The sequence below is a fragment of the Sceloporus occidentalis genome, unplaced genomic scaffold (assembly GCF_023333645.1).
Source record: "Sceloporus occidentalis isolate IW3139 unplaced genomic scaffold, rSceOcc1.0.p SCAF_2, whole genome shotgun sequence".
Lineage (NCBI taxonomy): Eukaryota > Metazoa > Chordata > Lepidosauria > Squamata > Phrynosomatidae > Sceloporus > Sceloporus occidentalis.
The window spans coordinates 33,226,308-33,249,805 of NW_028316982.1; the positions used below are offsets into that span (position 1 = coordinate 33,226,308).

A 23,498-nucleotide genomic window follows, 5' to 3' on the forward strand; every position below is an offset into this window, starting at 1 on the left:
TTTTGAACTGAATCAGATTAAAATTTATTTATGAACAAGGAAGATTTCTTAGAAAACTATTCCAGAAAAGTTTATGCCATTAGACAAAAATATCAGCACACACAACAGTAAATCTGAAATGAATATGGAGATCCATTATCACTTCCATTGCTATTTCCGTCTTAAAATTGTAAGATCTTTTCTTCCTCTGTTCTGTTTTCAGTGAAAGGAGAAAACCTAAAATAGAAAGAACAAAAAAAAAAGCAAAATAAGGAGATTGTATCATGTAACTGAACATGCATAACCTTTTCAGCATGTTTTTCACAATGTAGTACTTGTGAGAAGAAATTCTGTGTTATTAAGAAACAAGCAGAAGATCTTGCTATACATGTTGCAGTATGCAAGTCAACTCAATTAACTTCCACCATTTTTCAAGAAGAGGAGTAGGAGGAGAGAAAGAAAGAGAAGAAGCCCTTGTGATGCATACATCTTACCTCAAACATCTCCTCGCAGACTGCTTATTGAAAAACATATTTTAGTGGTATGTGTCATTTAATTGATTTAATCAGAATTTACCCCAGGGAATATAATGCACATTCTGCTATATAAATACATAAATACAGTAGGAGTGGGAAACATATGGCCCTTGCAGTATTGCTGCATTGCAGCTCCCATCAGTCCTAGCCAGCATAGCTAATAATGAGGGATGATGGGAGCTTAAGTCCAATAGTATCTGGAGAACCATATGGTTTCCAGAGTCTGACTGATGGATTGTTAAGAGTTGTAATTCAAAAAAGTAACCTTTCCAAACTCTGAGGCTTCCCTGTCCCTAACATACTGAATTACAGTGAAAAATAAGGAAAGTATGTATTCCCTCATATGACAACACACTCAAATGTCACCACCAAAATGGACAGATCCAAAAAATATAAATATCATCTCTCTCCATATATTATAGTTAAATTCATCTTTGTGATGTCATAATACAAGAACGGTAATATAAACCATACAATACAAATTGTACAAAATGGAAGCACTGTACAAACCTGGAGTAGTAAATCATACTGCAGTGGTATTTGTTGCTATTGTATAGCATGGCATTAAGCATTAGATTTGTGAATTTATAAAAGGGGGGTTGCTTAAAACAATGAGTAAGAAATATTGGTAAGTCCTCATGTAATATTTGCTTAACTTCATTCACAAGGTCACATGAATATCAATATATGGAACTTCTTATCACCAAATCAAGCAATAAACTGTATCCTCAATTATGGATTGTGTCGCACTGACTTATTGAACTGACATAATCAGATAGTACCACAATATGTAGATAATCTAAGCTACTTTGGACACTTGAATAAACTAGGACTACACAAATATTCACTTCCTGCTTTCCATGTTTCTTTGTAACTGACATGCAGAAAAGGCCTGCATATTAGATGCATTCACTTCTCATCTCATCACATGGGGTGGGACAGAGCAAACAATTCAAATATTAAAATGAAGTTCAGGAACTGAGTGGCATGCACATTTTGTTTTCTTCTAACCAATTCCCAGTTAGATTACCATAACATGTTCTATGTGGGGCTGGCCTTGAAAAGTGTTTCAAAAGATAGCTAGCACAAAATACAGCAGCCAGGTTGATTACGAGTATGCACTTCAAAGACTGCATATCATCACTCTTGCAAGAAGTGCACTGGCTTCCAATTTCCTTTCAAGCTCATTTCAAGGTGCTAGTTTTGACCTGCAAAGCCCAAAATGGCTCAGGTCCAAGATATTTGTAAGACTGCTTCCTCACATATGAGCTACTTTCAAATGACTTATCTTTATCTTATTCATCTGAACTTGAGGGTCATTCACACTTCAAAAATAAACCGGTTTGGAACCAATTTATTTTCATGATGTTCATACTCGCCCCCCACTGCAATTGATGCAGTTTACAGGGAAGCAGTTGAAAAGCCCACTTAAACCAGTGCATTTGGCAACGGACCCCTTAGCGGTTCATTTTTTAAGAGCTGCAACAATCCGCATATTTGGTAGCGTGATTACACTACTGAATTGATTCGGATCGTGCGGCATCGTTCCTGGAAATGGAGGAGCCTCCATTTTAAACCGATACATAGCAAATGTGAATGGCAACAGAGTTAAAATGGCACGGAGAGATTTGATCGTGGTAAACGTAGTGGGAACACTGAATCAATTCTGAATCAGTTCTGAATTGGCACAAAGATGCAAATCTCTTTGTTCAATTTGATAAGTGTGAACGACCCCTTAGTATCTTCATCTAGAACAACATCGGGCAGCTACAGCAGGGTTGGGAGGAGTACATTATCCCCAAACTTGCAACTGGCCAAATTGCACTCTGCTCGCACTGAATATTTCAGAGTGAAATGCAGGAAGTGTGTGTGTGTGTGGGGGGGGGGCATTGTTCTAACGTAGAATCATATTTCCTGGAGAATGATCATCCATGTTCTACCAGAAAAATCCAGTAATCTATTCAACCATGCTTCCAAAACTTGTAATGGAGTGATATGAGGTGCAAAAACATGCAGAGGGCCAAATACAGCCCATGTATGATCTGTGTCTCACTGGTTTAGAAGTTATTTAAAACCATAAGAGTTCACGTTTGTGAAACTGGATCCAAAACATCTGAGAGTGACCACTCACCAAGGAGATGGAAATTCAAATGCCTAGGGGCTTATCAAAGGGAAGAGAGACCGCCCTAGCAAATAGCAGACTGACTTCTCATGGCCCTCTTTATATAAGTGCCTTTACATGGGCTAAGTGAAGACATGAAGGCTCATACTCTAGTCTCCTTTTCAATTAGTGCCACATAAGCGTCTTCTCTGTGCTTTATTCATGGTGCAAGCAACAACCGAGTACTTGCTTTTATAAACACTTCTGCTTCCTGGTTTCTTTGCTTTGCCACATGTTTAAATTTAGACTACACCTGGAAAGCTTGATCATTTGCTTTAATTAAAGGTAGATTTCAAGACTAAGGTTGCAAACCCATACAACATGGGTGTTTAACCACTGAAGCTTAGTTGAGGGCTACACCACTCACCCTCAAATTCATCAGGACCCATATGGACTTGGATACACTCCCACTGAACATCAGTGGTACTATGGTGATAACCCAGTTCTCTGGACCTCTGCTTTAAGATAAAATGTCCAGGAACATGGTTTGATTTTAAAACAATGTGTGCACTCTCTGTGAGCAACTATATTAAACAATTCCCTGTTGTCTAAAAACAAGAGTGTAGATTTGTTTTTATTTATTTAAGCACTACTAAAATTCAGTAGGTCACAAAAAGAGACAATGACTGCATGTGATCAGCATGTTCTTCATATCATATGTGTGTGTGTATGTTTACTCAGAAGTGAATCCCATTGTATGTAATGGGTATTCTCCCAAGTAAGAATGGATAGGAATTTATCCAAACAACAATAGGAATATTATCCCTTTGAACTTGCTTAGAATTACTTCCAAGTAAACATGCACCACATCCCATCTGATCTTGGAAGCTAAGCAGGGTCAGCTTTGGTTAGTACTTGGTTGGGCGACCACCAATGAATACTTGGGGTGTAGGCTATATTTCAGAGGAAGGAACTGGCAGAATCACTTCTTTCTTGCTAGGAAAACCCTATGAAATTCATGAGGTCACCATAAGTCAACACACACACACACACACACGCATGGCTAAGATTGATTTTAGTATCAGCTTAGAGGAGAGAATTAATTCAGCAAGAACATATACATCTGACACACTGCTGACTCAGGCAAAAAAGAGTGTTGTAACCTGTGCACCTTATTATGAAGGCTGGTTTTATTCTGCTCACGGGAGAATATATGCCTTGTGGTTTCTTCTAAGTAGATTGACTTACAGGATAGATTTTAACCATTTAATAAAATGGAAAAGCAACAAGAAACAAACAGAACACTGCAACCAGCAAAGCTTTCAAGATGTTTGTGATCTGAGCCATGTCTACAGCCAGGCTGGCATTACATCACTTGCAATTGTGTGTCACAATACATTTCTGTTCATTTATGAAATCTTTCCCATCCCTTCTGTATAAGACAGTCAGAGGGGGCACTGAACATTGCTAAACATCTGAGTAGCCATAAAAAACTTATTATTGTAGTTGTTAAGCTAAACGTGTGTTGGGAATTTTGACTGACTGATTAGAGATAAATTGTTGGTTTCAGCAAAACTGAGTAGAACTGCATTAGCCATGCTAGATAAGCATAATGATCTGTAAAGCTGCCTCCGAATGCCCCTTACTCTGAACAGCAAGCAGAAATTCAGATTGGAATCTGACATTATCTTTGTTCAATAAGGCTTAATTACAGATCCAAAGAAAAGCTCCCAGTGCTTTTCATTCATCTAACAGACAGCAAATGCCTCTCATGAACAGAGAGGACACCAGGAGGAAAATGCAGTTAGGTATGTGATTATGAACCAAGCTAGTGTATCAAGAGCACCCTAGAGGATTTAAATTTCATAGTTATACCCTTTGTTGGCAAAAGCCAGCCAGCTGTTCAAACAAAAGGAAGATGCATGGGATCCTTTATCCATCCTTAGTAATAAAGTGTGAGCAAACACAGAGCTTGGAAATGTTACCTTTTGGACTACAACATCCAGAATCCCCTAGCTAACATTGCCATTCAGGTCTGCTGTAATACACTTTCAACAACTCTGAGCATAAGCTGATGTGGAGAAGATCCTGTTTATTAGAGGCTTACTACTACTACGTATTACAAAAAAGGGCTTAGTATTATCTGAGAATGCCCTTCCCCACCTCACCTCATCATTACATGATTCCCCATTGTCTACATGAGTTATATTTCATTTTAGCTAAACGTTCCAACTTGAAACACTTAAGATGTCTGAGATCAGTGCTATTCAAAGTGGCAGTCCCTAGACCAATGCCAGTCCATGAGCCACAAGCTATCAATCTACAAAATGTTTTCCCTAGAAGAAAGAAATAATTGTAGCTGTAGATAGTGGGCACCGATATAGGACTGGTCCATGAGAACAACAACAAAAAGTCAGCCCCCCACATCAGATAGTATGAGAAGCAATGTATAAGACTAGACACACCTTGATACACCTTATAGATTCTGTAGTTCGACACATCCAAGATGACATCAGGATAGGAAACATTCTGCAGAGGCTAGGGATTCCAATGCTAATGGAGTGGTGAATTCACTCTGGGTTTTAGTTTCAACTTTAAAAGAGCTATCCAAGGTACTAAATCTAGAGATGGGGTTCAGCATCCCTTACAGTTTGAACTGAAATCCATAATGGAGTCACTGTTCCGCTGACATTGGAGCTACAAGTCTCTGCTGCACACAGCTGTATCATTTCTAGGCAGCACAACCATTGTCCATGCTGAAAGGTGATGAAAGATGTAGTCCTGCATAGCCAGATGGCACCAGGATGGGAAACACTGGCTTAACCAGTGTTTTTTACAAAGGGGATAGCCTTTAAAGCAAAGGAGCTCTTGTCCCAGAATATTGGAACCATGTAACAAGAAACTATCAGTGGGAATTCTTGCCATGAAATGTAAGAAGTGGCCATACAGTGAGTCAGATCACTGGTCTGCCTAGCTCAGTATCATCTCTATGCTGAGAGGCAGCAGCTTTCTAAGGTTTCAGATAGGAGTCTTTCCTAAACCTAAAGGAGGTAAACTGACTTTTTGAATACAAACTGGGGATCCTTTCTTGGATACTTTATGTAATAAGAGAATCACTGTCCTGTTGGGGCACCACATGTATGGCCTTGTCACTGTCTGACACTAGTCCTGCACTTCATCCTTACAACAACCCTGTGAGGTAGGTTGGGGAAAAAGACAGTGACCTGTCTGGGTCTCCCAAGCTTCATGACTGAATTAGTATTAGAGAACATGTCCACCTATGAAGCACTGTATTCTATGGCTTAAATACAACTGCTAATTGTATTTAATTAGCAATGAAATACAATTTAATTAGAGTATCCCCATTGAACAAACTATTGAAATCAACATATAGCCCCCAGCAACCTCAGCCAGCATAGCCAATAGTGAAGAACACTGGGAATTGAAGTCCAATAACACCTTGAGGGTTGCATAGTTCCCACCCATTTTTGGGGCAGGAAGGCTGTTTTAGCTTGCTGCAGCAAAAATAGCACCAAAGAGTCTTGAAACAACTTAAGGGCTACTCTAGTTGAGATTAGCAATCATATTTAGTCTTCAGTGCAACAACAAATTGGTTCTCAAGAGTATCACTCATTTTGTCCTGTTTACATGGTATGAGAGGATTTGAATCTAGGTTTTCTGAGAATCATGTACCTAGGTGTTTTTTTTTAACAGCCTCTCAAAATAATGACATTTGAAAAAAGATAAAAAGAAATAACTATTTAAAAAGAAAAAGAAAACTTTCTGATTTCCAGTCAATATGTTTTGGATTATCTGAACAAGAATGAGGTCTAGAAACCTGGATGGAATTTTTTAAAAATGAAAATTGAGAACAATATTCACAGGTCATGCCACTGTGGTTGGAGCAAAGAAGGAAAGGGGCATACAGCCCCTGGTTGCAATTCTGAATTACCATGGCTCCTACAGAAAATATTGCTTAACAGCATTGCTGGAAGAAAAGAGGAAAATTCCACTAGAAATTCCTTTCAATAGTATTGTGAAACGAGTGTTGACAGAGTGTCTGCTTTCTACTTTTGCAGCTCTGTTGACTTCAGCAAAGTTGCTGGAAGAGTAACAGCAACAGAATGTGACCCTAAGAAAACAACTTTACTTGGTATGCATACAACCCCATTCAAACACCTCTCATTTAAACATAACAACCTATCAAAAATCTGAAAAGACAATTTACAGGCCTGTATTCCACAGACAATATTTATTGCTGCTACCAGTTATGAAAGAGTTCATAATTAAAATGGCCATGACACTCAAAGGAATGGTTCTTACCATACAAAAAGTTTTATTTTATAGTGTATGCATCCTGACAAATAATAGCTAACCTATTAGCAAATGTATATACTACTCAGTGCCTCAATGGGAAGCATATTATTTTTTTTCAGAAGTTTAATTATGTTAGAACTTTGCCTAAATACCTGGAAGGCATTGGATCCTGTTTGATCATGGAAGATGTGCAGGGTCAAGCCTAGTCAGTATTCCTAGGAGATTGCCAAGGAATCTCAGGTGTTGTAGATTATATTTCAAAGAAAGGAACTGGCAAAGCACCTCCGAGTATTCCTTGCCTTTAAAAACCTTATGAAATGTATGGGATTGCCATAAACTGACAGGTAACAAGAAGCCCCCCCCGCCCCCCAATAAGTATATTAGATGTGTTCATAGTCTGCAACTACCTATACTGTCTTCCTCAATTTGGGGCTTCCAGATGAGTTTGGACAAAGATCTGTGCTGGCCATGATGATGCAGGTTGTTCTCCAACATGTTGGGAGGGCACCAGTTTTGAAAAACTGGCTAATACCCAGCAGTGAGCTGGGTAGCAGAAACCAGGTGTCTGACAGCATTTATCACCTGAGAATACAGGTCTAGTAACAAAATACAGCATTTGATTTAGTGTTATTGGCACCCAGATTTTTAGTAGTATCTTTCTCTATAACAGGAATTAAAAATTAATGTTTGAATCTTTCAGTCAGTAAGAAAAGTATGTTGATAGTTTTATCTAACTTTCACGATGCCACACATACACTACTGAGTTAGAAAAGCAATGGGCAGGTAATGGCACTCTATATTAGTCCCAGTCAATAATGTAGGCTGCAGTGGGAAGACAGATTAGGATCTTCAGGTAGATTTCTTGGTATATCACAGTTGGGTTTCTTTCTACCTTCTATTTATTTAATCCATGGCATAAAATTACCTTCCCTGACTACTTTCAGCTCAAATGAAGGGGGGGGAAAGAAAGAAAAGAGAGAGATAAACTAGAATGAAATTTGTATATGCCTAAATAGATTCCTGAAAACTCATTCTTAAGCACAAAATGTTCTCGGAGGTACCATTTTTTAAAAAAACAGATGACTTTTGAATCTGTCTCTGGCTGGTGAATCTTACATTCATGTAAAAACAGATAATGGATCAAATAAGTCTGAGGCCCACTTAAACTACACAGTTTTAGCACCATATTCCACTTTAATTGCTATGGCTATGTCCAATGGAATCTGGGATTGGTAGTTCATTGAGGCACTAGAGCTGGAATGGGCAAAGTGCAGCCTGCAAGTAAAAAAAAAAGCCCCCCAAATGCCCTCTGAGGGCATGTTTGGCACATTTTTGAGTTCACTGGGCCTTTTTAGGACCAAGAAAAACTTGGGGCAAAAAACAAGCAAGAAATGGACATGATATGGCTTCTTCTTGTTTCCAGTTTTTTAAAAAACACTTCCCCATGGGGAGTTTTGAAATATAGGGGAAATGCTCCCCACACCCTGTAGAAGGCATCTGGAGCAAACAAAATGTTGTTGTTGATGATGATGGTTGTTCTTTAGGAGTGGTTGTGGGGTGGTGGTGGAATTCAGCCCTCCCAACATCTCCTGGAGGTCTCATGTGGCCTCCCACAGTTGACTCTCTCTGCATCTGAGCTTCCTGGCTGAGAATTCTAAATACCTCCTCCTAAACTCCAAACCCCAAGATTTCAAAGAATGGAGCCATGACAGTTAGAAGTGGAATTATAGTGCTACAGTTGTGTAGTGTGAACGGGCCCCTGATGTCTGCTCACATTTGGTATAGATGGCAGGCCCAGATATTGAGACATCCATGTTTAAGTGATGAATCTATATGGTACAAGGCTGCATTTTCACCTATGAATGCCTGCCTGGAGGTGTAGACTCAACCGGCATCCACATAACAGAAATAATCTAGTTTCACACCAGTTTAACTGTCCTGGCTCAATGCTATGGAATTCTGGGAATTATAATTTGTTGTGGCACCAGAGCTCTTTGACAAAGAAGGCTAAATGTTTCACAAAACTACAATTCCCCAAATTCCACAGCATTGAGCCAGGGCAGTTAAAGTGGTATAAAACTGGATTATTTCTACACTGTGGATGCAGCATACACAACACAAAAAGATGTGAGGTTCACCAGCTGCTAGTTCATAAGAAGGCTTTGCTTAGAATGGCAATATAAGAACATAGTAAGAAAGTAAAGAAACAAATATTCTTTTAGAGAAACAAGACCTTTTGTTACACCCCCCCCCCCCCCCCGCATGTATCCATGCTTGATTGTAATATTTGAATACCAAGATGTTTTAGTTGAATTTAGTATGGTCAGGACATTGCCTTGCACAGAGGAGCGGTATAAAAATAAATTATCATTATCATTATTATTATCACATAGTTTTCAATATCACTTTTCCTATGGAATTGTAGGATCTATTCTGTAGGGAGGGACTTAGCATTCTCTGCTAGAGAACTCTAATTCATTCCCTTGATCAACAGCATTAGAACTCAGAAAATTCAAAGTATCTCACCAAACTACAAGTCCAGAAATTTCACTGGATGGAGCCAAGGTAGTTAAAGCAGAATCAAACTACTGTAACTGTAGCAGAGATCATTTTCCGTTTCAAAATTTAATCTTATTTTGACTGCCATGCACTTCTGCTTTCAGATTTATTTATTTATGGCAAAAAAAGTGAGACTTTACATGTGTTCTTTGCCTTAAACAGTATGATACTGAAATTAAAGACACATTCAGACACAATTCTGTATTTCATGTTTGAAGCCTATCTGAATCACCTTTTTTGTTCTTTTGGTGGAGCAAATTAGGAAGCATTTTACGCACAATAGCTACAGTTAGACATAATAACAAATTATGGCTTGTCAATACAAGCATGAACTGTGCTGAGCCTATCATCTCCCTACTTCTCTTCACTTGTGTGTAAGGGAGGACACTTAAAGCTTCCACAAAGCACCATTTGCTTATTTAGAAGGAAATTAAAGTTTGTTACAAGCCAGCAATGGAAGTTTTAAAACTTGTTCCCATCACATGCAAGAAAAGGTGTGGGGTGAGTGTGTGTGAACTGAAGTCAAAGGAAAATATGTTATTCCGTCATAGCCACCACAATGCAAATGGTCACCTCCGAGATTACAGTGAAGCTTGGTCTCTTTTATTTAGTTTGAAGCTTAAATACTAGCTCTGCTTCTAATTAATTTTCAGAAGGACTCAAATGACATTGTAATCAGTTATCTGGAGACAAATAAGTGGGTCCTAGATCATATCAAGCTTGAATTCTGTGTAGAAATCAAGATGATTAAACTCAGATTGTCATATCATGAGAAGACATGACTCATTAGAAAAGCCAATAATGCCTGGTAAAATATAAGGCAGTAGAAAAAGAGGAAGACTGTATTATAGATGGATAGACTCAATCAAACAAGCCATGGCCCTGAGTCTGCAAGACCTAAGTAGGGCTGTTGATGGAAGCGTGATTTGGAAGTCATTCATAGGGTGGCTAGAAGTTGAAGTTGACCTGATGCAGTTAACAACAAAGGGAAGCAAAGTTATTTTAATGTTCAGTTTTTCATATTTGAATGCCCTAGAGCATAATCAAAGTCAGATAATCTCTTCTCTCAATTTTTTCTTTCCATTTTAACAGCTCTTAATTATGCCATTAGAGGAGCATAGCCATCCTGAATAGCATAAAAATATTACCATTTTTAATTGTTGCATAAAATTGCAACTGCAGTGAAAAAAATTTTTTTTTCTACTGTTGAATTTCAAAAACCATTTGTGGTAAAAGAATAGTTAGGAAACAGGAACCACAGTGTGGTCTAGAAATATCAAAGCAATACCACAAACTAATATAGGAAACAATGAGGCAAAATGAAAGTACTGTAGTAAGTTGCTTTAAATGGAAGGGTGAGAAATTCCGAATGCCACCCAGCCTCTTTTAAGTTCTCTAACCTTGCTATTTTGATTCACCATGCCATTCTTGCCTATCTTCATAATATAAGTTACACAGGGATAGTGGCTCAAAGTGAACTGAAACCCTGACTGAAGAATGAGAAACATGGTGATAAAACTAGCGAATTAAACTTCTAATTAACCTTCTAGCAGATCCAATGACTCCACAAATCTGAGAGTTCTGTCAATCAGTGCTTTGTTAGACACTTCAGATAATTAATTCACATGAACACTGTCACAAGTAAAGCTTTTTTTTTTAAAAAAAATATCACCAAACTTGGTCAAGAGAACCAATAGATAGATAGATAGATAAAATTAAACATCAATTAAAAATAAAAGCAGTAAAGCATACTGTCAAATGTCCTTTCTTTAAAAACAGTCAGCTAATTTCCAAAAGTCTGCTGGATTTTTCCCCCAAAAAGGCTTCACCTACCAGAACTGGAAGCACAAGGAGAGTTTCATTGCTTGAGAGTGGCCACCAAGAGGCTGTTCATTCATGTCCCCCTACCCATCAAAAGCTGTTCCCTTAAGAAACCTTTACAATCAAAGTAATCTGATAAAGTGGGATCAAACAGAGATAGTTATCACTGCTCGTATCAAGTATATATTGAGTGTATTTTTCCTCTTTCAGTATGCTAGTACATTTTATTAGCATACCCTGACCTGTTTTTTTTTAAAATGAAATACTACATACATTTAAACATTTTAAAAACATTAAAACAGGGGTAGGCAACCCTTTTGAGCCGGGGGCCGGGTTGCTGTCCCTCAGACAACTGGGGGGCCGAAGCCAAAAAATAAATAATTAAATAATTTTTTAAAAATTAAATAAATAAATAAACTGGGACAAATGTAGGACAAAATTTTCAAATGGAGGGCACTTTAAAAATAAAAAATGGAGGACACGCGAAAAAATTTGCTGATTTTTTAAAAAATGTTAAGATAAATGCATGTTTCTGAGGCTTCTATAAACAATTGCCCCACCATGCCCCTTGTGCAAGACGCCAAAGGCCCCAGCGGCAATCGGCAGCAGGACCAGGCTGGGGCCGGTCCCAAGGCCTCGCCGGGCCGCATCCGGCCTGCGGGCCACAGGTTGCCTACCCCTGCATTAAAATATTTACATTGCCAGCTTGCATATTTCCAGAAACTTCTGGTTGACAGGTGTTGTGAGCAGAATGTGACAGGTACTTAGAGGCTGTTCAGACAGCCCTGAAGAGGTAGCATGGAGCCGCTCATTTCAGCCAGATCGGGACCACGGCAACTGCAAACATGGCCTGGAAAGGGCACCATAGCTGCGTTGCCATGGATTGGTGGCGCTCCTTCATACCATGATACCATGCACCATGTGAAGTGTGTTAACCATGTGAAGTGGCACATGGTATCATGGCGCCCCGGGGGCAGAGTCGGGGCATCATGTGGATGCAATGCCTCGACTCCGCCCCCAGGCTGGCTTTAAAGGCCAGTCTGAACATTCCTGACATATAATGCTATTCCTTCTCCTTTCCTGTTTGGCCTATTTCTCTTAAAAAGCTTATACCCCTCTATTTCTACATTCCAATTATGAGACTCATCCCACCAGGTTTCCGTGATGCCTATTATATCATATTTGCACTGTTGTGCTAGGAGTTCAAGTTCATCCTGCTTATTTCCCATGCTCTGTGCATTAGTGTCGAGACTACTAAGCCCAAGGGTCCCCCCTACTTGCTGCCTATGCAAGGTTTTGTTTGCCACCCAGTTGGGTCTTTGCACTGTTTGCCTTGTTCCCTCTGTGACACAACACATACATCCAAAGAAAAGAACAGAGGCTTCTTTTCTGCCTTCTATACATTATGCATTTATTATTAGTAGTAGTAGTCGTAATAGTAGTAGTAGTATCATCATCATTCCATCTTTCTCCCAATATATGAACACAAGATGGCTATGTGTTTAGGTGGGCTGGGCATGCATGTGCATGTGAGAAAACTAAGTAGAACAGGAAAAGTTATTTTTCTGGATAACAATTTGCAGAATCAGAATAGCTTCCAGGGATTCTGGAAGCTGCTTTTAAAAAAAGAGTTTTCCAATCACCTACTATAAGGAGACACTGATGTATGTATGTCAGCATTTTGGTACACACACATCACATACATATATGTAAAAAATAAAATACGTATGTGAGAAACTGAGCACAATTTGTGGGTTTTTGCTAAAATGGCTGGTCAATTTAAAATTGGCAGTGATATTCCTTACTTTAAACAGTTTCATTACCTCTGTTTTAAAGGGATCATATCATTAAATGAAAAGCAGTAACCAAAACAATTCCCTGAGCATGGAATTTCCTGAATTCTTTCGAGTTAGAGAGTTCTTCATAAAATGCTGGAATCTGTGGTCTGCTTTTAAATTTAAGATTGCAGTAGAGAGGGTACAAGTACAAAGGAGATCAGTTTGGAAAAAAATCACATTCCTGAACTGTTATCTCAAGCACACATATGTAAAATTCAAGCTAGCAAGAAAGATATTACGCCCAAATTCAAGTTTACTTTTAAATATCAGTGGCATTTTATACATAGTTCATTGCACTATATTGTCCATTTGCAATTATATCTCCTGTCTCACTCGCTGAGTTCTGGAATCACTCTCAAAAACTGCTTCTGGGGGAAGTGTTCATTCGCTTATCTTTCTGGCTCTGTAGGCTAACACTTTTGTGCACTCTCTTCCAGGCCATGCATTCTTTCTCCTTGAATTAGGTTGCTTGAACAGCATACTTGGAAAAGCATGCTTTTTAAAGCAGCTTTTCAAATATATATGACTTGGTCTGAAATTAAAAAGAGACAAATTTAAAATGAGGTTTTTTAAAATGTATCCAGAATGACCGCACACAGTGACTGTAACTGTGGCAAACATATACAATAACTGTAGCACAACCACTCATTTGTAATTATGTCAACCTGCTCTTGAAGCATAAATTTACAGAGGTATTTTCCAAACAACTGTGCCAATATACAAACTTAGAAGTACACTCGGTCCCACCACATTTGTGGCTTTTACTTTTGTGGATTATTCGCAGATTTTATTAATATATTCTCTCTTGGAATATCTAGGTCTTCCAGCGCATTGAAGAGTTGCACTAAAAGACCTAGAGATTCCTAGAGAGAAGACTCCACTAGGCATTTGTAGCTCCTTCAGTGCAATTCTATGGTCAATTTCTGCCAGATGATGACCACAGACTTGCACTGGAGGACCTAGAGAGGTGTTCTCTCAGGTAAAAAGCATAATCTTTTTGTTATTAGTGGTTTTTCTACATTCAGGCACGTCCTGTGCTCCTAATCCCAGCAAATGTGGATGATGAGTATACATCTATACTGGAACTGGCTCTTATTCCTTTCTGTCCCACCCACCCCCTTTTCTGCACATGGAGATCACACTATATTAAGAGTGGATGATCCAAAATTGTTTAAATTTAAATTGTTAAATTGTCTTTATGCCATCTTGCCCCTATCTCTTTGCAACCCTTTCCCTGTCTCTGGGCCATCTTTCTCCATCTGCTTTCTATCACAGACAAGCCTCAGTTTTGTGTCCGTTCCCCCCCCCCTCCCAACCCCTGCCCACTTCACAGCATTCCCTGAGCTGTGTTTGGATGGCTCCAACCAGGCTCACCTAGCTTCTCTCTTCACAAGATCTCTTTTGAAAAAGCCTTCCCTGGCTCCTACTATGTATGTGCATATGTGCCTTCAAGTCACCTCTCAACTTATGGTGACCCCATGAAATTTTCATAGGGTTTTCTTAGGCAAAGAAAACTCAAGAGGTGGTTTTGCCAGTTTCTTCCTCTGAAATATAAACACCACCTGGGCCCCATTTCCACTGGGCAAAAAAAGCGGCTTGTTTCGCTGCGATTCTGACTTGGATGTTTTTAGACCTGGGGTTTTTAACCCATTTTCGTTCCCATTGGTATTTTCCCTGTGGTAATTTGAAGCGGGTTATTTTCCTCCCCGTTCCCATTGCCCTTCCGGAACCTCTTTTTTAAAAAAGCAGCTGTCAATCAAGCACCTAAGTGCTTGACGTCACAGCCAATCAGCCGCTTAGGCACTTTTCCCCTCTGGGAAAGGGGAAAGGGAGCCTCTATTCGCCCCTTTGCATGCCCGGCTCCTTCTGTGTCTTCCCATAGTTCCTCTGAAGAGAAAAGAGGAGCTTCTATTTGCCCCAAATCCCTTTGCGTCCAGGCTCTTCTGTGTCTTCCCATAGTTCCTCTGGGAAAGAGAGAAGGAGCCTCTAATCACCCCAAATCCCTTTGCCTCCCCCACTGCTCCCTGGGCTGCCTGGGGGACGATCAAGCAGGCATGAACTGCAAAGCCCATCTGCTGCTCAGGTGCTCAGGCAGAGGCAAAAGAATAAAAAAGAATAAAATGGTGTTCAATGGGTCTCCTCACACATCGGTCTATGAATGTGGAGCAGGGGGAAGGTTGCAGGGGTCGTAGTGTGTTTACTGCGTTTGGAGCTCAATGTAGCGTGATCGCCTTACCATGCTTCCCAATCCACCGGGGGAAAGGCTATGCGAACGGAAGAAAATGGCACCAGTAATGCAGGAAAGAGAACAAGCAGGTGACACTCCCAGGCCAGCCCCTTGAGCACTGCTCCTCCCATCCCCAAGTTCCCAAATCAGACACCTTGTTCCCATTCATTTGCCCTGAATCAGACTCAGGAGGCACAGGAAAAACCTCTTTAAAAATGCACTCTTTTTAAACCGGTTTATCCACCACTGATTCAGGTTTTCCAAGAAAAATCGAATACATGGGGATCAGATCTGAATTCCAATGGGAACGAAATCAGCGCAATGAGGATCGAATGCGCGCTCAAATGGGAACGATGCGGCCCTGACTCGATTCTTGATCCGTGTTATAACCCAATGGGAATGGGGTCCTGGTATTTTGTTGGTGGTCCCCAATCCAAGTATAACCAGGATTGACTCTTCTTAGCTTCCAAGATCCGACAACATCTGATGCCTTTAGGCTATTTAGGCCACTGAATTCTACTATACGGGATAACTAAAGGTCCTGAAATGAAGCCAGGATTGGTGTCAGTCTCCAAGGGGGAGATATTCCATAGCCAGCCAGTGTGCCTTGTATGTTCCACTCCACAGGTGGAACATGGAGGGCCCTTCCAGCAGACTTCACTATCATTTAAGGCTTTAAACATTATCAGAAGCACCCAGAATTCAGGTTGGAAACAGGCAGCCTACAGTTTCCACATCTCCAAATCTGATCCCTGTCTCATTTTATAACTGTACAGAAGAAAAAAGTAAAGCTAAAATCATATATCCCCTCACCTGGGAGAGATAAAGAAACACATGGAGAGGACTGTACTGTGAATCGAGTCTTCTTCTTTTTCTTCTCACTTCAGGACTGTGATGGAATAGTTCTAACTCCTAATTCTATAGTATTCCCAAAAGAATCCAGCCCCTTGAAGGTTTTTGGATATGGCAATCCACTCTGCGTCAAGACAAATCCATAGGTACCTGAATGTTTATTGACCTCGCTGTCTACATTATTCCAATAAAGAGGTCAGCCTTGGAAACAAACCTTGTTTATTTCAACACACCATTTCAACTGCAACAGTTTCCCCGGACACTCTGGGAGTCCCACAAAGTAACTTTTTCCCAAGCACTGGTCTTTGCTAGGATCCCTTTCATACTATACAATGATAGCACTATTCTGGTTTAGCTGCTATAGCAACAGCCTATGGTTTGTAGTTTACTGAGGCACTAGAGCTCTCTGGGGGGAGATTTCTAAACTACAAATCCCAGGATTCCATGGGATGGTACCAGGACAGCTAACATGAAATCCATTGTACTATAATTGTGTAGAGCCCTGGGACTGTTTGACAAGCATTTCTTAGACTAGTCTGAGGAAGAGCATTAGGGAAAGTGTAATAAATAGTTAAAATTTCTCTTTCCACTTTTTGGCTGCAGGATAATTCAATGGATCATCTTCTTGACATAATGAAAGACCATGTGTACCAAGTTTTACAAGCCACTAGAATTCTTGATTGATTCTCAGAACTTTTATTTGCAGGAGAATGAATAAAACTGCATGTCCCAAGCCAAATATTTCTTCTATTTTAACACAGCTCTTTTCAGTTGTGTAAGGAAGTTCCAAAAGTAAATAAAACTCAGGAATCATGAAACAGGCTACCTTTTTTCTATTTTCCTACAAAGTTATAGTGCACTCAGGATATGCGACTTCAGCCAAGAAGACGCTAGTGGCTCTCATTTATAAACAGTTCCGGACTGACCTCCTTGGAACCTCATAAGATACTGATTCAGTCCCCCACGTTGTTGGTGGTGTGTGCCTTCAAGTTAATTCTGACATTGCAACCCTATCCTTTTTGACAAGGTTTGTGCAGAGTAGGGTTATTGCCTTCCGCTGAGGCTGCCAGAGTGTGACCTGCCCAAGGTCATCTTGTGGGTTTCCTGGTTTCTCAAAGTGCTAGTCCAATGCTCAAACCACGCTGGTTCTTCTACATACCTGACCCAGTGCCCTACATGCCCAACCCTGTAATTTCCTGCCAAAATCGTTTACTTTCCAGGTAAGTATGCTGCTTGGTTATAGGATCAGCATATACAAAACAAATACAAACATCTGTTACACAGGTAAAACTAAGAAGAAGCATTCTTACTGCAGCATCCTACACAATATGATATTCTTTAAGCAAGACCGCATTCAAAGGAGATTTACTCCCAGGTAAACATCCTCTGTTTTTCAACCTTCATACAAATCATGTTAAATCAACATCTTTACTATAGCTAGAAACAGGGTTAAGACTTAAGAGGTCCTCTGCTTGAGCAACTTCACTGACAGGCAAAGAAATCAACAGGTGCAACTTCATTATTGTATGAGGAAAGCTGCAAATAAAGGTTGTTGCTTTGCCGCTGGAAAAGGGCACAACCACAACACAACGCAAAGAACTGACACCTTTAAACCGAAAGCAACGGAAGACAGGAACAACTAAGGAAATATATTGTTGTTAATGATGTTTTTAATTGATATCCCACCATTCTCCTGGTATAGAGACTCAAGGTGGCTAACAAAATTTAAAACAGAGCCATTGTGGTTTGAGCCTGGAGTCCAGGGTTTGAACCTCTGCTTTGCCATTGAACTCTACTGGGTGACCTTGGGCAGGTCACACTCTCTCAGCCTCAGGCCTTGGCAAACATCCCTCTGAAGGAACATGCCAAGAAAACCTCATAATGGGGTCACCCTGTCAGAAACAACTTGAAGGCACACAACAACAACCAACAAGTTAAAAACAACACAAAGCATTAAAAATGCAAATACAAAGGGGTGTGTTTATTTTTTACAAAATTAAACAATTTTAAAAAGTTAAACACATCACACATTGAAATTTAAGGTGTACTGTATATACTCAAATCGACCTCATGTATAAGTTGAGGGCAGGTTTCAGGGCCCATGGTAAAACCTAGGGGCATATAACAAAGGAACTAAAGGATGAAGCAAAAGGAACAATGCCAAAGAAAAATCCCAGCAGGCATAACTTTGTGCTCACAGCAAAGGCTGGAGGGATAAGGCAACAGGGAAGGGTCAGTGCCTCCAGGGCAGATTACACTCTTGACTTTCACCAGGGGATGGCTACTTTGTAAGTAACAGTTAAAGTTCAATACAATGGGCCCTTGCTATCTGCTGGGGTTCGGTTCCAGGATCCCCCTGGATAACAGAATCCGTGGATGCTCATGTCCCATTAAGTATAATGGCAGCGCAAAATGGTGTCCCTTATATAAAAGGGAAAAATCAAGGTTTGCTATTTGGGATTTATACTTTTTTGGAGTATGTCCAAGCTGTGGATGCTTGAATCCGTGGATGAGGAAGGCTGACCCATAGATAAGTGGACTCAGTTTTTGAGGGGTCAGCTGCTTGGCTAAAATTTGTAGACTTATACATGAGTGTGTATATATATATATATACATACAGTATTGAGAACTCCTTTACACAAAACGTGCGCAGCATTTAAAGTCCATCCCTTTAATGACAACCAGGTAAAACCAAGAGAGTGTGGCATAGTGGTTCAAGTGTCGGAAGGCCTGGGTTCTCTGGAGACGCAGGCGAGGCGTCAGGAATAAACTCTTCAAGAACACGGCCACATCGCCCGAAAAACCCGCACAAAACCAGTGAGTGACCTTGGGGGAGTCACACCCTCTCAGCCTCAGAAATAAATCCCCATTCCATGGGGAAACCCATCGCTGGAAACCAGCCAAGGCGAAAGCACCTTGTGTGCATCCAATGCAGCCCATTGGGCGACCTTGGGGGAGTCACACCCTCTCAGCCTCAGGCAATAATGGCAGACCTCCTCCTCCATAAGTCAGAGAGGGCTTGCCAAGGCACAGGGGAGCAACACCCGGAGAACCCAGGGACACCTTACCTACAACCCTTCACCACGATAGCCCTCCGCCATGCCAGCCAGGGTCCTCCGTGGAAGGGCACCTGGGGCCTCCCAAGGTGCCCTAGGTTTTGGTAAGGCTGCTTGGGGAGTGGAGGGCTCCTTCCCCTTCCCCACATACCCTTGCTCTGCAGCAGCTGCCACGAAGCTTCACCCGCAGAAAGGAAGGAAGGAGGGAGGGAGGGAGGCGCCAGCTGGCGCCCAGAAGAAGTCACCCTCAGAACGCCCCCTCCTCCCTCCCTCCCCGCGCACTCTTTTCTTCACGCTCCGTATCCCTCCGCCTAAGCCACCCACAACGTCAGTACTGTACGTCAACCACAAACAGCGGCGGCGGTCGGCGGAGGGATTCTCAGGGGCGTCGGGGGCTGTCCTTCGTCCCGCGCGCGCCCTTCCTTCCTTCCTCCTTTCCCTCCTCCTCCTCCTCCCTCTTCTCCGCACCAACCGCCTTTTCGTCCCCCATTTTCTCTCCTGTGTTTCGCGCATGCGCGTTGGCTCGCGAGGGTCGCCTCAGCCTCGCCGGCCGTTGAAGGAAGGAAGGAAGGAAGGAAGGAGCGGGCGAGCGAGCGAGCGAGCGAGCGAGCGGGCGGGCGGCCATCGCGCCATAATCGCCGCCGCCGCCGCCTTCTTCTTGTCCTCCAGGCGCCTCAGCAGCGGCCCCGGCCCCCTCTCGGCCCCCTCCTTCCCTCAGCCGCCGCTGTCCGCCTCCTTCCTCCCCTCCCTCCCGGCTTCCTTCCTTCCCTCCTTCCTTCCTTCGCCTTTCCTCTCCTCCTTCCTTCCCCGCCCCCTTCTTCCTTCCTTCCTTCCTTCCTTCTCTCTCTGCCTCCTTCTCCCTTGCCTTCCGCCGCCGAAGATGGCAGGCTGGCAGAGCTACGTGGACAACCTGATGTGCGATGGCTGCTGCCAGGAGGCCGCCATTGTCGGGTACTGCGACGCCAAGTACGTCTGGGCAGCCACCGCCGGAGGCATCTTCCAGAGCATTACGGTGAGAAGGAGGGAAGCCGGGAAGGGCTGCGTCGGTCTCTTTGTCTGGAAGGAGGGAGGGAGGGAGGGAGAGAGGGAGGAGAAGCCGAAGCCGAAGCCGGGGGAGGACAGCCGGCGGCTTAAAAGGGGAGGAGGAGGAGGCCGCGGGGGGCGCCGCAGAGAAGGCGCCTTAATCTCTCGCCCAGGAGGAGGCAGGAGGCAGAGGGGGATTTCCCTCCTCCTTCTCCGCTCGGTGGCCTCTCCGGGAGAAGGAGGAGGGGGACCCGGGGCTGCCCTCCAGAGAGAGAGAGAGAGAGGGGGGGGTTCTTTCAAAGGCAGGGAGCGCCCTGCTGCAAAGGACGCTGCTCCTCCTCTTCCTCGGCAGAGACGTGCTTCTGGGGCACTGGCTTCCCTCCACAGCCCCAGCCTCCTTTCCCCCGTTCCCTGACCAGCCTCCCCTCCTCCTCTTCCTCCTTTCCCTGCTTCGCCCTCAGCCTCCTCCTCCTCTCCCGCTCCTTTCTCGATCCCCTGGCCGACCTCTCCTTCCTTGGCCCCCTGACCATCCTCTTCCTCTCTTCCCCGGTTAAAGAGGGACTGAAATGCCAGGAGAGTCCCCCTCCTTCCCCGCAGCCCCAGCCTAGGAAGGGAGGCCCGGGGGCTTCCCTCCTCCCTGCAAAGACATGGCTGGGAAGAAGACAGCCCCAGGCAGTCGGCCAGCCTTGGACAGTAGCCCCTGGCTTCGCTTCGAGGGGCTCGGTCTTCGGGGCGGGGACCTCCGGGGACCATTTTGTGGGGCGGCTTCAATGGTTAAAGCAAGAGCCGTCCCTCCGGCGCTAAGGAGGGAGGCGAGGCGGAGGAGGGGAGGCTCCCGCAGGGCTCCCTCTCCCTCGGCGACGCAGATCGCGCAGGAGCCTTTTGTGAATCCCTTCCTTCCGTGGCTTTTTTCCGCCTCCAAGATGGCGCACTGCCGCTGATTTTTCCCTCTCTCTCTCTCTCTCTGTGCCCCTTTTAACCCCTCCTTCCTTCCCTCTCTCTCTCTCTCTCTCTCTCCTCCGGGATATTAACCACCCCTGTTCCCTCTCCTCTCCCTTTTCTTTCCGCCTCTCCTCTTAGATCTAGAAGGACGGGGGAATCCCCATCAGGGAGGGTGCCATCCATAGAAAGACGGGGCTGAAATGCAGCACTGGGCTTACATAAATTCCTATGGAAACCCCTCCCTTTTCTTCTTGTCTTTGGCTGCATCCGCCCCGCTTTAACTCTTTCTCTGGCTCTTGGCTGTGGAATTCTGGGAGTTCCCACAACAAACTCCAACTCCCAGAATTCCACAGCCAAGAGCCAGGGCAGTGTGGATGCAGCCCAGGAGGCACGGGTTAAAAAAAGCAGCGCCTTTCCCTCTCTGCAGATCCAGCCTGGACTGCTCTGGTGTTGGCTCTTGCTTGGGAATGAATGGCTGGGGCCCTGCTATGACTCTGCAGTTCTCCCGAAAGGAGACGCCTCTTCATCACACTACAGCCCCCCTCCCTCCGCTTCCCGAGAACCTAGCCATCCAGGCCAGCCTTTCTTACTGCTCTTGGACGCTCCTTATCCTGAATTCTCAGTGTGTGTTTTCTGCTTGGGCCATACTTTGGAGGTATGCCGTTTAAATGACACATCTTAAAAGGCCAAAAGCTGCACCAAAGCTGTGCTCCGGTCTTTAGGACTGGAGCACGGCTTCGGAGTGGCTTTCAGCCTCTTAGGACAAATGCATCATTTAAACAGCATACCTCCAAAGTGGCCTGAAGCAGCTTCATTTTGACCTGTCTGTACAGGCTCAAAAGTGTACATTTTCTGCCCTTTAAAGCCTTGGAGCAGCTGGAGTGTCTGTTGTAACCCAGGTGGGAAACTTTAGCAGGCCCAAAAGCCAGCTTTCTGCCCCTGCGACACCCCCCCCCCCCAAAGCTATGTGGATGGCCAGAAATGTCAAAAATTGGAAAGCAAAGCTGGAAATCATCTTATTGGTAGAGGCTTTTGTGGGGATTTTTTCAGTGTTAAACCTGGGGGAGGGGGGAAATCGCTGTTTTTGTGGATAGGCAGTTCAACCTTTTTATTTTTTGCCAGAAAAGCTCATTTGCCAAGGGCAGGGCACAAAACATGGAGTCTTGTGGCCACATGTATCCCACTTTTGCTTTCTAATCTGTGGGAAAGAGCAATACAAATAGTACCCTTGAAACCTTGACGCAGCCTTGTGAATATGAGGCTACATTTTGTGTCCATGGTGCACTGAAAACATACACACTAATGCCTTTAGTGTTAAAGCTGTAGCTAATTGAAATGATTCTGTGGAGAGCATGATGCCTTAATAGAACTTGGTTTATTTTCTTGAATGTATGAGCCGTTTAAAGTCAGTGTCTGCTCATATGAACCTGTTAAAAACTATTTTGAAGCTGTAATTAGATATCATTCTAACTTCCTTTACTCAAAATTATATAATAAGCACTAGATATTTAAAGGACCAGCCTTTGAAATAACATTCGTTCTTCCTGTTTGATGGCAGTCCACTTTGTGCTGCTACATTATAGTCAATGTATCTAGAATCTTCAGAAGCCTGCTGTAAGGACTTCAGCTAAAACTCTCTGGACTTCTCTTTTTGACAGCCTCTAGAAATAGATATGATTGTAGGAAAAGACCGCGAGGGTTTCTTCACCAACGGTCTAACTCTTGGTGCAAAGAAGTGCTCTGTGATCAGAGATAGCCTCTATGTGGATGGTGACTGTACAATGGACATCAGGACAAAGAGCCAAGGAGGCGAGCCAACATATAATGTCGCTGTAGGCAGAGCTGGTCGAGGTAAGATGGAATTTCTGCAAGTACTTGATCTGGGTTTCTTACATTTAAATAGTACAAAACACACAGGCTTTAAATGGTCTCAGTTGATCTCCCTAATAAGATCTGTCTCTACAAAATTATATTGGCTGTTTAGTTTATGGAGAGGAAGACCACAGTCTTAAGGTAAGCCACCCAGGATGTAAGAGATTTGGCAAGTGAAATTAATTTTGCTTCAGACAGAACAAGTGCAGGCTATATCTTTTAATTTTGAAGCATAGCTACAGCAAAAGTATGTGGCATTAGAGCATATTATCAATTGAAATATCAGGGTTGCTTAGCTAAATAATACATAGATAATTTCTGCTTAGCTTGGGGATTATTTCAGTGCCTCTCATCACTTTCTGAATGCCAAATATG

The 23,498-nt window shown here is 42.8% G+C and overlaps 1 protein-coding gene and 1 long non-coding RNA gene across 3 annotated transcripts in view; one reads left to right on the forward strand and one right to left on the reverse strand.

Annotated features, from left to right (window-relative positions):
• On the reverse strand, positions 1 to 20,283 carry LOC149318126 (uncharacterized). Its single transcript, XR_016279991.1, has 2 exons — positions 20,197 to 20,283; positions 1 to 216 (listed from the first exon to the last, which is right to left on the reverse strand). It is a non-coding gene; the product is annotated as an uncharacterized LOC149318126 (long non-coding RNA).
• LOC149318127 (profilin-2) overlaps positions 19,798 to 23,498 on the forward strand; it is a 24,817-nt gene continuing 21,116 nt past the window's right edge. For both annotated transcript variants that reach the window (XM_089509062.1, XM_089509061.1), the window contains exons 1-2: positions 19,798 to 20,298; positions 22,910 to 23,102. In XM_089509062.1, coding sequence (XP_089365188.1) covers positions 19,798 to 20,298; positions 22,910 to 23,102 — 694 coding nt within the window. The remainder of the gene's footprint in view (positions 20,299 to 22,909; positions 23,103 to 23,498) is intronic.